General features: G+C 34.6%; 2 protein-coding genes and 1 long non-coding RNA gene across 4 annotated transcripts; 2 read left to right on the top strand and 1 right to left on the bottom strand.

Annotated features, from left to right (window-relative positions):
- Positions 1 to 1823: 1823 nt before the first annotated feature.
- On the bottom strand, positions 1824 to 3305 carry LOC105277262. The gene is made up of 2 exons (XR_893580.2): positions 2412 to 3305; positions 1824 to 1966 (listed from the first exon to the last, which is right to left on the bottom strand). It is a non-coding gene; the product is annotated as an uncharacterized LOC105277262 (long non-coding RNA).
- Positions 3306 to 5020: 1715 nt separating this feature from the next.
- LOC105277263 lies at positions 5021 to 6051 on the top strand. The gene is made up of 2 exons (XM_011335509.3): positions 5021 to 5673; positions 5758 to 6051. Exons 1-2 carry the CDS (start codon positions 5124 to 5126, stop codon positions 5778 to 5780), a joined length of 573 nt encoding a protein of 190 aa, XP_011333811.1. The 5' UTR covers positions 5021 to 5123; the 3' UTR covers positions 5781 to 6051.
- Positions 6052 to 6664: 613 nt separating this feature from the next.
- Positions 6665 to 12504, top strand: LOC105277265 (protein SDA1 homolog). 2 transcript variants are annotated; one of them, XM_011335511.3, is made up of 11 exons: positions 6665 to 6922; positions 6994 to 7174; positions 7277 to 7372; positions 7658 to 7762; positions 9777 to 9875; positions 9963 to 10478; positions 10562 to 10796; positions 10975 to 11110; positions 11215 to 11557; positions 11642 to 12181; positions 12255 to 12504. In XM_011335511.3, the coding sequence occupies exons 3-11, from the start codon at positions 7286 to 7288 to the stop codon at positions 12453 to 12455; spliced, it is 2262 nt and encodes a 753-aa protein (XP_011333813.2). In that variant the 5' UTR covers positions 6665 to 6922; positions 6994 to 7174; positions 7277 to 7285; the 3' UTR covers positions 12456 to 12504. The 2 variants fall into 2 exon arrangements, with proteins under 2 accessions (XP_011333813.2, XP_026828921.1); XM_026973120.1 differs by lacking the exon at positions 6665 to 6922 and having other exon boundaries at positions 6929 to 7174.
- Positions 12505 to 12791: the final 287 nt, after the last annotated feature.

Genomic DNA, 12791 nt, shown 5'->3' with positions numbered 1-12791 from the left:
AAGCGGAATTTGTATGCTATTTTGGTGAATTTTTTTGGAAAAAAGTATAAGGTTTTTTGAGGCAGGGTTTTCCCTGCTTATTCATACATATTTGGTGTATGTTTCCAAATTTTTGTATTAGACAATAACTATAAATAAGCGCTGCACATGATATTAAATAAGAACATGAAAAAAAACAGTTGGTCCATGGTTCCCATGATTTCAGCTGTTCTGCTCATCTGAAACAAAAAAACTAAAGAGATTCTTAATTAGTATGAGTGTGGCTATAGCAGGTACCAGAATGAAAAAAAATGTTGAAAATTTAAAACATGACTTCATTGAGAAAATTAAGTTTCGATTTGTGCCATTTTTTTCACCATTGAAGGGCTGTAGAAATTCCAAAAAACAATATTTCGACTTGATTGTGGTAGGGGCTATAGCCACACATATACTGAAGATGTGTGCAAAAGCCTGAGTCAATTGATTAACTGGTTTTTGAGATATCATGGGAACCAATTTGAAAAACGTGGTTTCGAGAAAAACACGTTTAAAGTTTTTCATACTGATTACATAGAGATAATGTTACTTACGATCAATCGGCTAGTCCAGGGCCATACAGGGGACATTCCTCTTGTTCGTAGAAGTCCTGCAGAGCTGATCTCTCTTCCCTGCGATTCATTCTCTGATCTCAAGAGAAGGTAGTGGAGCGCCGCTCCGAGCGGGTGATACGAGCTTCGTTCCGGGAGTTTGCGTACATCACCGCTTGCTCACCAATACTAACTCCCATCACGTTCATAAGTTTGAAAATTGGCATAAATCCTTTATCGAAAATTATAACTGCCAAGAATGTTGCTATTTCAACAACTTTCGCGCCAGCATGGAGATGTTTTGGAGCAAAAGTCCAAATCAATGAACTTAGAGATTCATTGTGCTATATAACCTGTACAAATAAAATCTTATCCCAATCTCACTTCTCAATAATTCACTAACGTTACTAAAAAAATAAAATTAATAATTTTCCCTTAAACTTTTACCAAACAATTAAATTTACTATAACTTTATTTAAAATATTAATCCTTCAAAATAATTTTAACCAACCTAGCATAATCTTAAACATATAATATTAACTAATTTGACCAAAAATTATATTAACATAATAAAATATTCCTTAAAATTCTACTTCTTCAAATAAATAACTATACAAAGGTTCCAATTCAAATGTACGACCTTCAAAGAATAACTATTTTCCGACCCTACCTAAAATACTAACACAATGCTCTGTTGTGTGCCGCGCGGTCCAACCGCCGAGCGCGCGCCAGAGGTTATTTTCTATTAGGTGCTATTACTTTGTTAATTTTGCGAATCGGGCTAAATCTTCTCGCAGACATATTTTCCATACCATATACTTGCAAAATATGCCCAAAAAAAAAATTCGATTTTTCTGACATGCTACACTAGAATACCCCCTTAAGGAAAACTGTGGTCCGGGCGTGTGCGCAGCGTACGCGCACACAAACGCACCTTCCACGGAATGTGCAACGCGGTAGCGTCCGACACGTAATACCGCTGATGGACTGCGTTTATCACGATGATACGTAATCAGTATCATAGATCTCGAGCTTTATAGAAAAGGATTACGTCACCACTTCCAGGTGATATACGCTTCGGAAGTAAAGTGTTCTGCGCGAGACCTCCATAGGCAAACTCGCACACAGATTTTCTTATTTTTATATTATTTTTTTTAATTACTTTCCTTGAAAATAAGATAAAATATATCATTTTGCGATATAATTTTTGGAATAACACGTACTTGAATTAAATAATACTTTTCTTAAGACTCACACGTATTTTTCTCGAGCGTCGATTCTTGTAATTGATGCCACCTGACTAAAAAAAAGATTCTGTCATTCTGTTGTTTCTTAGTCCGATGTAAGTAAGAAGAGCCAAATAATTCCGAGCCGCTTTCCATGAGTGTTTAATCTTGAGTCTGAATAGAGTTTGCACAGTTAGTCAGCAGCTGAATATACAAAACGCGATGTGTATAAAGTTACGGATAAATGAGTGAAATCTCATGAATTCATCGTCGAAACCACGAGATTTTGCTGTTTATCAAAGTTTAGAAAACCTAAACATATCAGAGACAGAAAACAGAAATAGAGAAAAGACAAGAAATGTACATATGGCGAATCTGCAATATCTGACAGCACGAATAAATTATCGAATTGAATTGTAATCAAAATTCCTGTACAGTTAATTTGATTTGGAAATTAGACGAAATGTCTGAAAACGCAAAGAATTGTTGCAATCTTATGTAGAAGAATTGTCTTCATCGAGTTTTTAAATCCTGCAGAAACATTTGCCTCGCCTACAAATAACTCAATTGTGCGGTAAGAAGATATTATTAATAAAATATATAATTACAAAATATATACCTGTAACACTGTAAGCTATATTATTACCAGAAGTATAGAGTAATTCGTACGAAGAACTCCTCCTATGATAACGAGGAGCATCTGTACGATTACGCAGATAAGTTTCATCTCACACATACAACGCAGCTGTGCACACAGAAACGTGAAACAGTACAGACGTATAGACTTAGTATATATATTATACTTTGTGTGTGTGTGTGCGTACTTGAGTCACTACCTTCTGAATAATCGCCCGGCGATTCTTTGTCCTATGCGAGTTGCGGCGGAAGTGCATTGCTGTCGCATTTTCCTAGGAAAGTATCACAAAATAGAAGATAGAATATAACAATTATAATATGTAGTTTACTTAATTATTAAAGCTTTTACACTTTATGTACTAAGAATTCTGCTGGAGACAAATTATTCAAAGTAACAAATAAAATCCTTATCCTCCTTTTGTTCTCGAGACTTCATTTGAATATTACGCATGAACTTTGCACTGTAAAATTTTAATTTAAAAATTTGTTACAGGAAGATAGAGAGAGCGAGAGCAAGAGAGAGAGAGAGATGCGGATGCATCTACGTTACAGAATGCAGAATGACTACGCACAAGGAATCTGTTACGCTTGCGCAAGACCTACAGTAAAAACTAAACGGGCATACTTTCACACGATTCTTACATCGACGCTTAAGAGAGAAAGAGAGAGGGCGAGACGAAGAAGGCGAAGATAGCGACTCGCTTCTTTCGACGAGTTCTGACGTCCGTTTCCTCAGTGTGTTGCCTTTAACGATTCTCTGCAGCGATGCATCCTACTAATAACACAGGCCGACATGGTTTTTGCTGTTTGAATATAAGATATCATTTTCGATGTAATTTTTCACGCTGAAAACGAATCCGGCCGCGAAATTGCTCTATGACGTCAGGTTTTTGAGAAAAATGAGGTTAAGAGTGTCAAAAGTGACGTTTTTTGCCATTTTTATGATTTTTTCGCTGGTAAAATAAATTTTATTTTTACTTTCGTTTTCGCCATCTTAAAGTGCCAACTTTTATCTTTAAACCCGATTTGTTGAAACTCCGTAGGATTTTTTTTCGCCGAGTTAGCCACTCCGCTGTCAGACGAACATTTCGTGCCAAAAATGTACTTGGAGAACAAAACTTCAGAACTGGATAATAATGATTTTAATATGAAGGTTTTTGAGGTCGCTGAGTCCAATTCTGAGATAAGATTTTAAAAATTAAATATGGCCGATCCAATATGGCGGACCAAAATTTGTAAAACTATTAGAATTTCAATAAAATTTGGTATATACTGTTTTTTTACTTCTGGGTGGGTTACATTTCGCTTCCCCAAATGAGATTCTGGCATTTTAAATCTTCTGTGTACAATGTACTTTACACGAGCAAAAATTAACTATACCTTACTGATGCAAACACAGTATCCTGCACCATGTTCTTTGTTCGTAGACCGTTTAGCCGCAGTAGGAGCGATTTTACAAACCTTCTACGTTTACTAGAGTGCACCACGTGGAGGCAGCCTACATCATTTTTTATCATTTTAATTTTCATTTCTTTAATCATTTTTTATAATTTCATTTTTTTATTTTTAAATCATTAAAAAGATATTATATAAGTACATAGGCACATATAAACTTAATAACTTAATATCACAAATACTTAAAATCGAGTGCTACGGAGGCCGAAATGTTCGTCTGACAGCGGAGTGGTTAACTCGGCGAAAAAAATCCTACGGAGTTTCGAAAAATCGAGTTTAAAGATAAAAGTTGGCACTTTAAGATGGCGTAAACGAAAGTAAAAAATAAAATTTATTTTACCAGCGAAAAATTCATAAAAATGGCAAAAAACGTCACTTTTGACACTTTTAATCTCATTTTTCTCAAAAACCTGACGTCATAGAGCAATTTCGCGGCTGGATTCGTGTTCAGCGTGAAAAAATACATCGAAAATGATATTTTATATTCAAACAGCAGACAAAAAGTCTAAAAATGTCGCCCTGTGTAATGAATATTATTTAGGTCTAATCGCGATAAATCTGCAAAAGATCGAATGCCAATCATCAGAATCGTTCGCATGTACTTCAAAAGCTTCAGTATTGCACAATATAATTTATAATAATGGTAGATCTCAAATTATGACATCACTTTGTTAAATATTGTTAAATAAAACCGAAGATGCAGGCACATTCTTTATAACAATAATCTAGTTATAACTTAAAATCTACTAGAATGAACTTGAATGTTTATGCGTACTCTCTCTTACATGCTTTCTCGATGCGGGTATAAGGTGATCCTGGAGTGGCCAGTGAACTATTTTTTCACTATAGCGATGGTAAATGCAGCTTCGAAAATTCTCTTTATTGCTTGTGCAGAATAAAAAATCCTTTTCCACAAATGAAGTATAGATAGAAAGAAAGTCCGCTCTACAGGACTTTATATTCAAAATGGAAAAGTTAAAAACTTGCATTTGTCTTTTCTAACTTTTTTTCATTTTGAATATAAAGTCCTGTAGAGCGGGCTTTCTTTCTATCTATACTTCATTTGTGGAAAAGGATTTTTTATTCTGCACAAGCAATAAAGAGAATTTTCGAAACTGCAATTACCATCGCTATAGTGAAAAAATAGTTCACTAGCAACTCCAGCTTTCCCTTAAAGAACACCAACTGACACCACGCATCAATTACCGTACACGCATGTAAAGTAATTGGTTTTCCTTTCATGACCTCGAGTTGCGCCTTCCAAACGATCGCGGTGTTCCGAAACGCTCGTCTATCCTGGAGTCTGTTTTACCGACGAAATCGATGGCATATGTCCAGTAATGTTGGCGTTGCCGGTAATGCCAATCACGATTGTTTAGTTTCATTTGATGGCGTTGTGGCGTTAGAATTCGGCAATCAGTCCAACGATACCGACTTGCTTATACCAGCACAAGATATAAAAGCGCATTGGAAAGAAAAAATGTTCTCTGATCTTGATTATTATGTTAGAAGGGAAGGTAGGAGTAAGGGGATGAAATACTGTGATATTTTTTATAGTAATACCAGAAAACCGTGGTTTCACGATGTACAATTAGATAGAAGACAAATAGTTATAATCAATAGGCTGCGTTCCGGACATACTTCTCTAAATCAAAGCTTATTTAATCACCACATAGTTGAATCTCCGTTATGTTTGTGTAATGATTGCAATCAAACAGCGAATCATGTTTGTTGGCAATGTTTTCTATTCGATGATGAAAGACAACAGCTCCTCAGGGAGTTAAAGAGGCATAAGTTTTATAGTCCTTATAGTATTGAGCAAATTTTATATACAATGAACTTAGGTGCTATTACAGCGTTAACTAACTTTCTAGGAACGATTAAAATCGCAGTCTAATAATGAGACTTATGCAAAGGAATTTATAAGTAATGATATGGTTGTGTACTGAATGAGTTTTGTATTCTTCGATAATCTTTGAATTTCATAGTTATTGAGGTGGTTATTGTTATACAACATATGTGCGAGAGGTTAAGAGTTCATATCACTCATGTCTTTCTTAAGAGTTTAAGAAATGTTTTTTCCCAATTTTGTAAAGGGCGGGCAATATGGGGTAGTTCCCAGCGCCATATGTATTTATATTTTGTTTTAATAAAAAAAAAAAAAACCAGTCCAACGGTAAAACTAAAGGAGACGGGTCCTCCTCACCGATTTTCTTCTAACTTTGTAGAAATGTATATTTTGGTCCTAAAAAAAGATTGCGAGAAGGAAAATCGTCGCTCTCAAGTAGAACCAAAGTTAGAACGTACTGAAAAATGAGTTTCGAGGTTAGGGAATCTGTCATACCGGCGGTGTACAAGGACAGCGCAGAGTGACCGGGCATGCGTATATTCTCTGCTTTAATGATTAGAACAAAAGCTTTTTTCTATTCATTCTTTTTTATTATACTTCTAAAGTCACTTGGAAAAGATTCATTATATCCTTTATTTTATTTCCATTGTCAATAACCACGATTTTTAAAGAGATGTTGGATCTCAATTTTAATCCAATAAACAAATCTTAAAATTAAATATATTCTTTTGCAGTTTTTACTTGCGATTAAAGCAGAGAATAATTTCTATTTAACTGTGACTTTGATTTTGGTTAAAGCAGAGAAAACTGTGCATTTAACTATTTGTGCTTTTGGTTATTTACTTTAACGATTCGATTTATATTAACAATTCACTGCTTTAAACAATTTTATGTAATATACATGCATAACAACGCGCATGCTCGGTCAGTGTGCACTACGCCCGTAGACCGCCGGTATGACAGATTTCCTAACCTCGAAACTGTCATTTTTCAGTAAGCTGTAACTTTGGTTCTACTCGAGAGCGACGATTTTCCTTCTCGCAATCTTTTTTTACGACCAAAATATACGTTTCTACAAAGTTAGAAGGAAATCGGTGAGGAGGACCCGTCTCCTTCAGTTTTACCAGTCCAACTCCCTCTAGCTCTCCCTTGAAGGGTTTAGCGGGGCCGATAACCGTCGTTTTCTGAATGTAGGTTATTTTTGTACTTGCCATAGCTGCACGTGGAACGTTACTGTGTAATAATATCTGTAAAATTGTAGATTTTACAAAAAGAATACAGCTTTAATAAGTTGGATAATGTATCGATTTGATGCCTTATGCGAATGAGCACAGCACCTTGAGTTGTAATATTCCACTACGCCAAAAAACTTTACGAGAAGAAACTAGCTGAGAAGGCAGTTTCTGTATAAATTCTTCGATTTTCAAGAGAGAGAGTTAAGTGTAAGTATGACAATAATATTTTGCCTATTTATATGTTTCTTTACATTTTTATAAACTATATTTCATGTTATTTGTTACAATTCATGATAATCATTTGTACAGATTGTAAGAATGGTAAGGCATAACAATCAACTACCGGATAATCTTCCGCAACTGCAGAACCTTATCAAACGTGATTCAGAATCCTACAAAGAAGAGGTAAGGTTTTTAGTTTGATAATAAAATAATTGGTTGCAGTAATGTGCAGTTTTTTTACACATTATATTTTATAAACTATATTTTTATGAATCTGTGGGTACGGTCCAGGTCTCGCTACAAATGCTTTGGAAGCGTAGTCTATCTTTATTACTCATTCAATGTAGAACAAAGATAGACTACGCTTCCAAGCATTTGTAGCGAGACCTGGACCATACCCAGAATCATACTTTTATGTAAGAAACAAAGAGATATCAATATTGAAAAATTAAATATATTTGCTTGTAGTTTCTCCAGCAACAACAGCACTACAAATCTACTCTAGAAGTCTTTTGCTTGGAACCCACACAGTATAACAAAAGTCTCGATGATTTGGTAATCTTCCTGGCCCAGGTTAGCATGCATTAAGTTATAAAAGTGATAAGAGCATACTCTACTTGCTTAACAAATATAATACACTAATAATTTATCAAAGTTCTTGCGCGTTATTCTTAAAGCTGTACGATACATAACTGAAATTGGAGACCAATTGTACTTCGTTATTGTTTCTTGAGTAATACTTTAAGCTTTAAAAATGGAAAAATATTTGGAAGAAGTAAGGAATAATATTAAATGCCGGGAGAAAGTTATAGCTCAGCTGTACTCTTTAATCGGTGCAGCGAACGAACCAATGCCAGAGAGCATATTTGTGTACGGTCATACGGCTACTGGAAAGTCACTAGTTATAGAAAGTTTGCTCAAACATTTAAACTATAATGCCAGCTATATTAATTGTATGGAGCATTTAGGCAGTAAGCACATGTATAATTATATGTTGGCCGATTTGACTGCGTCTATTAACGAACCGAGCAGTGATGTTCTGTCGAACTACAGCTGCGACAATATCATGGACTTTATACTTGCGCTTAAGAAAATTTTGCACAGCGATCAACGTCCGATCGTGTTAGTATTTGACAAATGTCATAGGATAAGGAATTTCGATGTAACTTTTCTGCCAGCCGTCTTGAGGCTCAGGGAATTATCCAATGTTAATATATGTACAATCTTTATAAGCGAGATTACGTGGGACAAATTTAATACTAAAATAGGTACATTGAACCCTATAAGGATTTACTTTCCACAGTACACCAAGGAAGAATTGGCTCAATTGTTGTTATTGGACAAACTAGCGAAATATGATACGGATTTTTATAAGAATTATTTGAATCTCTTCCTCTCTGTGTTCTTCCGATTTTGTAGAGATCTAAATGAGCTTCGACACATGGCCAAAGTCAATTTTGCCAAATATGTGGAACCCATAGAAAGTAAACAAATTGATCCAGACAATGTTACTGCTCTGTGGCGAAATATCTCTGCTACTTTGAGGTCTAATCTCGAAGTGATTTATCTCCGAGTTTCTGCCGGCGATTTTTCGCAACCTGATTATCAGATATCTCGAGAAATTGAATCGACGACGAAGTTAGCTCTGAGTTTCGAGCTACCGTTTTACGCAAAGTATATGTTGATTGCTGCATATCTAGCTTCGCACAGTCCAGTAAAATATGATCAACATATTTTTATGAAACAGAGTAGCAAGAAAAAGAAAAAGATCAGATCGATTAAGAAGGCGACAGAAATAGACTTGAAGAAAAAAACTCGAATTTTCACTGTCTCGAGAATGCTCGCGATCTTTTGCGCTATTCTTGACGAAAAAGTAGATATTAATGCTAATATACTCGCTCAAATATCTACCATGTGCCAACTCGGTTTACTAACCGTCGCTGGTGATCACAGCTTGCAGTTAGATGAGCCAAAATTCAAGTGTTGCACAAGTTATGATTTCGTTGCGGTCGTAGCTAAGACTGTTGGTTTTGATCTTAAAAATTATTTGAGCATGAGTATAGATTGAAAATACTTCATACATTTATGTACAATTTGCCACGTCCATTTTTAGTTTTAGTTTTATATGTGCTTACGTCCATCTACACGTAAAGCTTTTATTATATAAATACTTCGTAAAAGTTCTAGAATTTTTAATAAGAAAAACTAATAACTAAAAAAAGTATAAAAGTATTTTTATATTTAACATAAAAATTTATTTATTTTAGCATAATCAAGATATGTACATAATAATTTGTGGAAATCGATTTATTGTAGAGATTTAAGATATCAAAAAGTATTGTAATTTGTTGTGTGTCGTAATACTGTATATCCATTTTCAAAATAATTTTGTTAACTGTTATAAGCAATTATTAAGCAGTAATACAATTACCAATTGTGTATTTAGGTGTATAGCATACTTTATGACAAATATTGTACACATGATAACTATTAATTAAATATAATTATTATGCACACTTTTTGAAAAATCATTCAATAAATTATGCATATACTAAACATTTGTCTACCTTTTTGTATATCATTACAGGTAGCCCATTGTTACCCAGATGATTTGAAAACATTTCCTCAAGAGATTGTTGATATATTACAGACTCATAATACCCTATTAGACAATGAAATGCGAATGGTAAGCATTAATTGCATTATAATGTTACATTACGGCAGTAAATATAATCGCGTGCACATACATAAATTATTATAATATTTCTTACAGACATTTTGCAAAGCATTGATCCAGTTGCGCAACAAATCCCTTTTAGAACCTACTGCACTCCTCAGTTTATTTTTTGAACTTTTAAAATGCCAGGATAAAGCTTTGAGACAATTTCTTCAAACACACATTGTTACAGACATCAAGAATATGAATGCAAAGCATAAGAACACTAAAGTCAATACGGTTTTACAAAATTTTATGTTCTCTATGCTAAAAAGTCCTAATACTAAAGCTGCAAAGATGTCCGCCGACATTATGATAGAATTGTATAATAAAAACGTCTGGAATGATGTCAAGACTGTTAATGTTATAGCAACTGGTTGTTTTTCTAAGATAACGAAAGTAGTAGTTGCTTGCTTAAAATTCTTTTTGGGGACTGATCCGGAAGAAAAGGGCAGTGATGACAGTGATTCGGATGATGAGCCAAACATGAAGGAAATTATGATGGCTAATAAAGTCAATAAAAAAACAAAGAAGCGATCCAAACAGTTGCAGAAAGCTAAACAGTTGTATGTAGTAAGTTGAACTTAATTATTTATCAATAATTTCTCTCTATTAAAAATATCCACTATAATTTGTATCTTTAATATGTATTTCAGAAAGCAAAAAAGAAGAGATCTAAGGCACCACAATATAACTTTGCAGCATTGCACCTAATCCACGATCCTCAGGATTTTGCTGAAAAGCTGTTCAAGCAGTTGAACAAAAATAATGACCGATTTGAAGTTAAGCTAATGATTCTCGATGTTGTTTCTAGACTTATCGGTTTGCATAATTTGTTTCTTTTAAATTTTTACCCATACATACAGAGATTTCTCCATCCCCATCAGCGTGGTAAGTTTTATAACGTAATACATCATAACTATCTAACTATAATTTGCTTATTATCTAATTATTATTATAATACCATTAGTTATACAAACTATTAGTCTATTAGCATATTTTTGTTCTAAATTAATTCGGAAAAATCCTTTTTATCAAGATTGTATATATTCGTTTTTATTTTTTCCAGATGTTACCAAACTTTTACAGTTCATAGCTCAAGCTTCACATGAATTAGTACCACCCGAAACACTGGAATCCATCTTAAAGACCTTGGCAAACAATTTTATAACGGAAAGAAATTCTGCGGATGTGATAGCTATCGGGTAAAGAAATGTATTTTAATACATGCTTATAAACATATTCTCTCTCTCTTTCTCTTTCTCTCTTTCTGGGTTACCATTATTAATGTATAACTTTATTTATTCAGCTTAAATGCCGTACGTGAGATATGTACACGATGCCCATTGGCAATGAATGCAGATTTATTTCGCGATTTAGTAGAATATAAGCATTATAAGGAGCGCTCTGTAATGATGGCAGCACGCTCTTTAATTGGGACGTTCAGGCGCACAAATCCTGACTTGTTGTGTAAAAAAGACAAAGGCCGCCCTACAGAAGCCAACGTTATGATAAAAGCTCCGAAATATGGTGAAATTCAAGCAAATGAGTTCGTACCAGGTGCAGAAGTTTTGATTGATCGACCTGCCGACAATACCGAGGAAGCTGATAATGATGATACTGATGAAGATAGTAGAGGCAGTGATGATGAAGTGAGTAGAGATATATCCAAAAAAATATTTTATTATTTTTGTTATTATTTCACTAGAAAAATCGACTTATATATTTGAATATAGGACGATGATGAATGGGTCGATGTAAATCACAGTAGTGAAGAAGAAATCGATGATGATGAGTCGGTAACCGATAGAGACGGAACGGCGGAATCAGATAGTGATGATGAGGAGGAGGAGGATGTAACGTTATCCCCTAGCGAGACTAATGAAGCAGAGAATAATTGCAAAACGAATAGCGAGAAAGGGGATGCAAACAAAGTTTCACAAAAGCAAGGCGTTTTAACGAAGCAACAAAAGAAAAAACAAAAGTTAGAGAAAAAAATGAAACTTAAATTGGAGCAAAAGGAGGAATTCACGGCTGAGAGAAAAACAAAAGCGTCCGTGATATCTGCCGAACGATTACTTACCGACAAGGATTTCCGAAAAATTGATGTTGCATTGGCGAAGCAGCAAATAACGTTTGCTAAGCATGGCGTTAAAAGGACGCGCGATCAAGTCGAAAAGGATCAGAACTCGGGAGAACTGGTAAAACTTAGCGATATAGAGAATATACATAAGAAGCGCAGGCACGATAAAGCTGCTCGAGTGAAGTCTGTAAAGGTATGTATAAACAATTATTTTTTAACGTTACGTTATGCCTGCCTGTTTAACTAGAACATTACTGACTTTGTAGAAGGGACAAGAAGAAAGGGATAAATTCGGTTTTAAAGACGGACGAAGAAACCCAATGTGCAGTAAGACGAATCGCGAGAAGAGGAAAGGGAAAGCATTCTCAATGGTGAAACAGAAATTAAAAATGAAGGTGAAACGATCCTTCAGAGAGAAACAAATAGCCCTCAAGAAACATTTGTTACAGCGAAAGAAGATGAAATGATAATATTCAAGTTTTAAGTATATTTTAATTAAACAAATTGTGGCTAAAGTATTAGGAGTGTGATTTAGTTTTGAGGGTTTTGCAACAGATGGCTGTAGTGTCAGTTTGTTCCAATAGCTGTTTCCGATAACTGTTCTTTCTTACAGTCTTGACATTATCCATGACATTTAGTAGCATTATAGCAATAGATGCAATAACAGTCGTGTTTATTGTTTATATCATCGTAAAAATGCAACTTCCGAAACAGCATTTTCGACATGCGTTGCTTTTGTTTTTTAATCAAAAGAAAACTGCGGCTGAGGGTTATAGAATTCTTGTGGAAACTTATGGTGATTC

This window comes from Ooceraea biroi, chromosome 10 (assembly GCF_003672135.1).
Source record: "Ooceraea biroi isolate clonal line C1 chromosome 10, Obir_v5.4, whole genome shotgun sequence".
In the NCBI taxonomy this organism is placed as follows: Eukaryota; Metazoa; Arthropoda; class Insecta; order Hymenoptera; family Formicidae; genus Ooceraea; species Ooceraea biroi.
The sequence above is the reverse complement of the archived record's forward strand: the minus strand, read 5'-3'. Positions and strand labels throughout refer to the sequence as shown.

Coding starts and splice junctions, on each gene's coding strand:
- LOC105277263 (XM_011335509.3), top strand. CDS start 5,124: ATGACCTCGAGTTGCGCCTTCCAAACGATCGCGGTGTTCCGAAACGCT. Junction 5,674..5,757: donor CCTCAGGGAGTTAAAGAGGC/ATAAGTTTTATA, acceptor CTAACTTTCTAG/GAACGATTAAAATCGCAGTC.
- LOC105277265 (XM_011335511.3), top strand. CDS start 7,286: ATGGTAAGGCATAACAATCAACTACCGGATAATCTTCCGCAACTGCAG. Junction 10,479..10,561: donor AAGCTAAACAGTTGTATGTA/GTAAGTTGAACT, acceptor TATGTATTTCAG/AAAGCAAAAAAGAAGAGATC. Junction 11,558..11,641: donor GTAGAGGCAGTGATGATGAA/GTGAGTAGAGAT, acceptor ATTTGAATATAG/GACGATGATGAATGGGTCGA.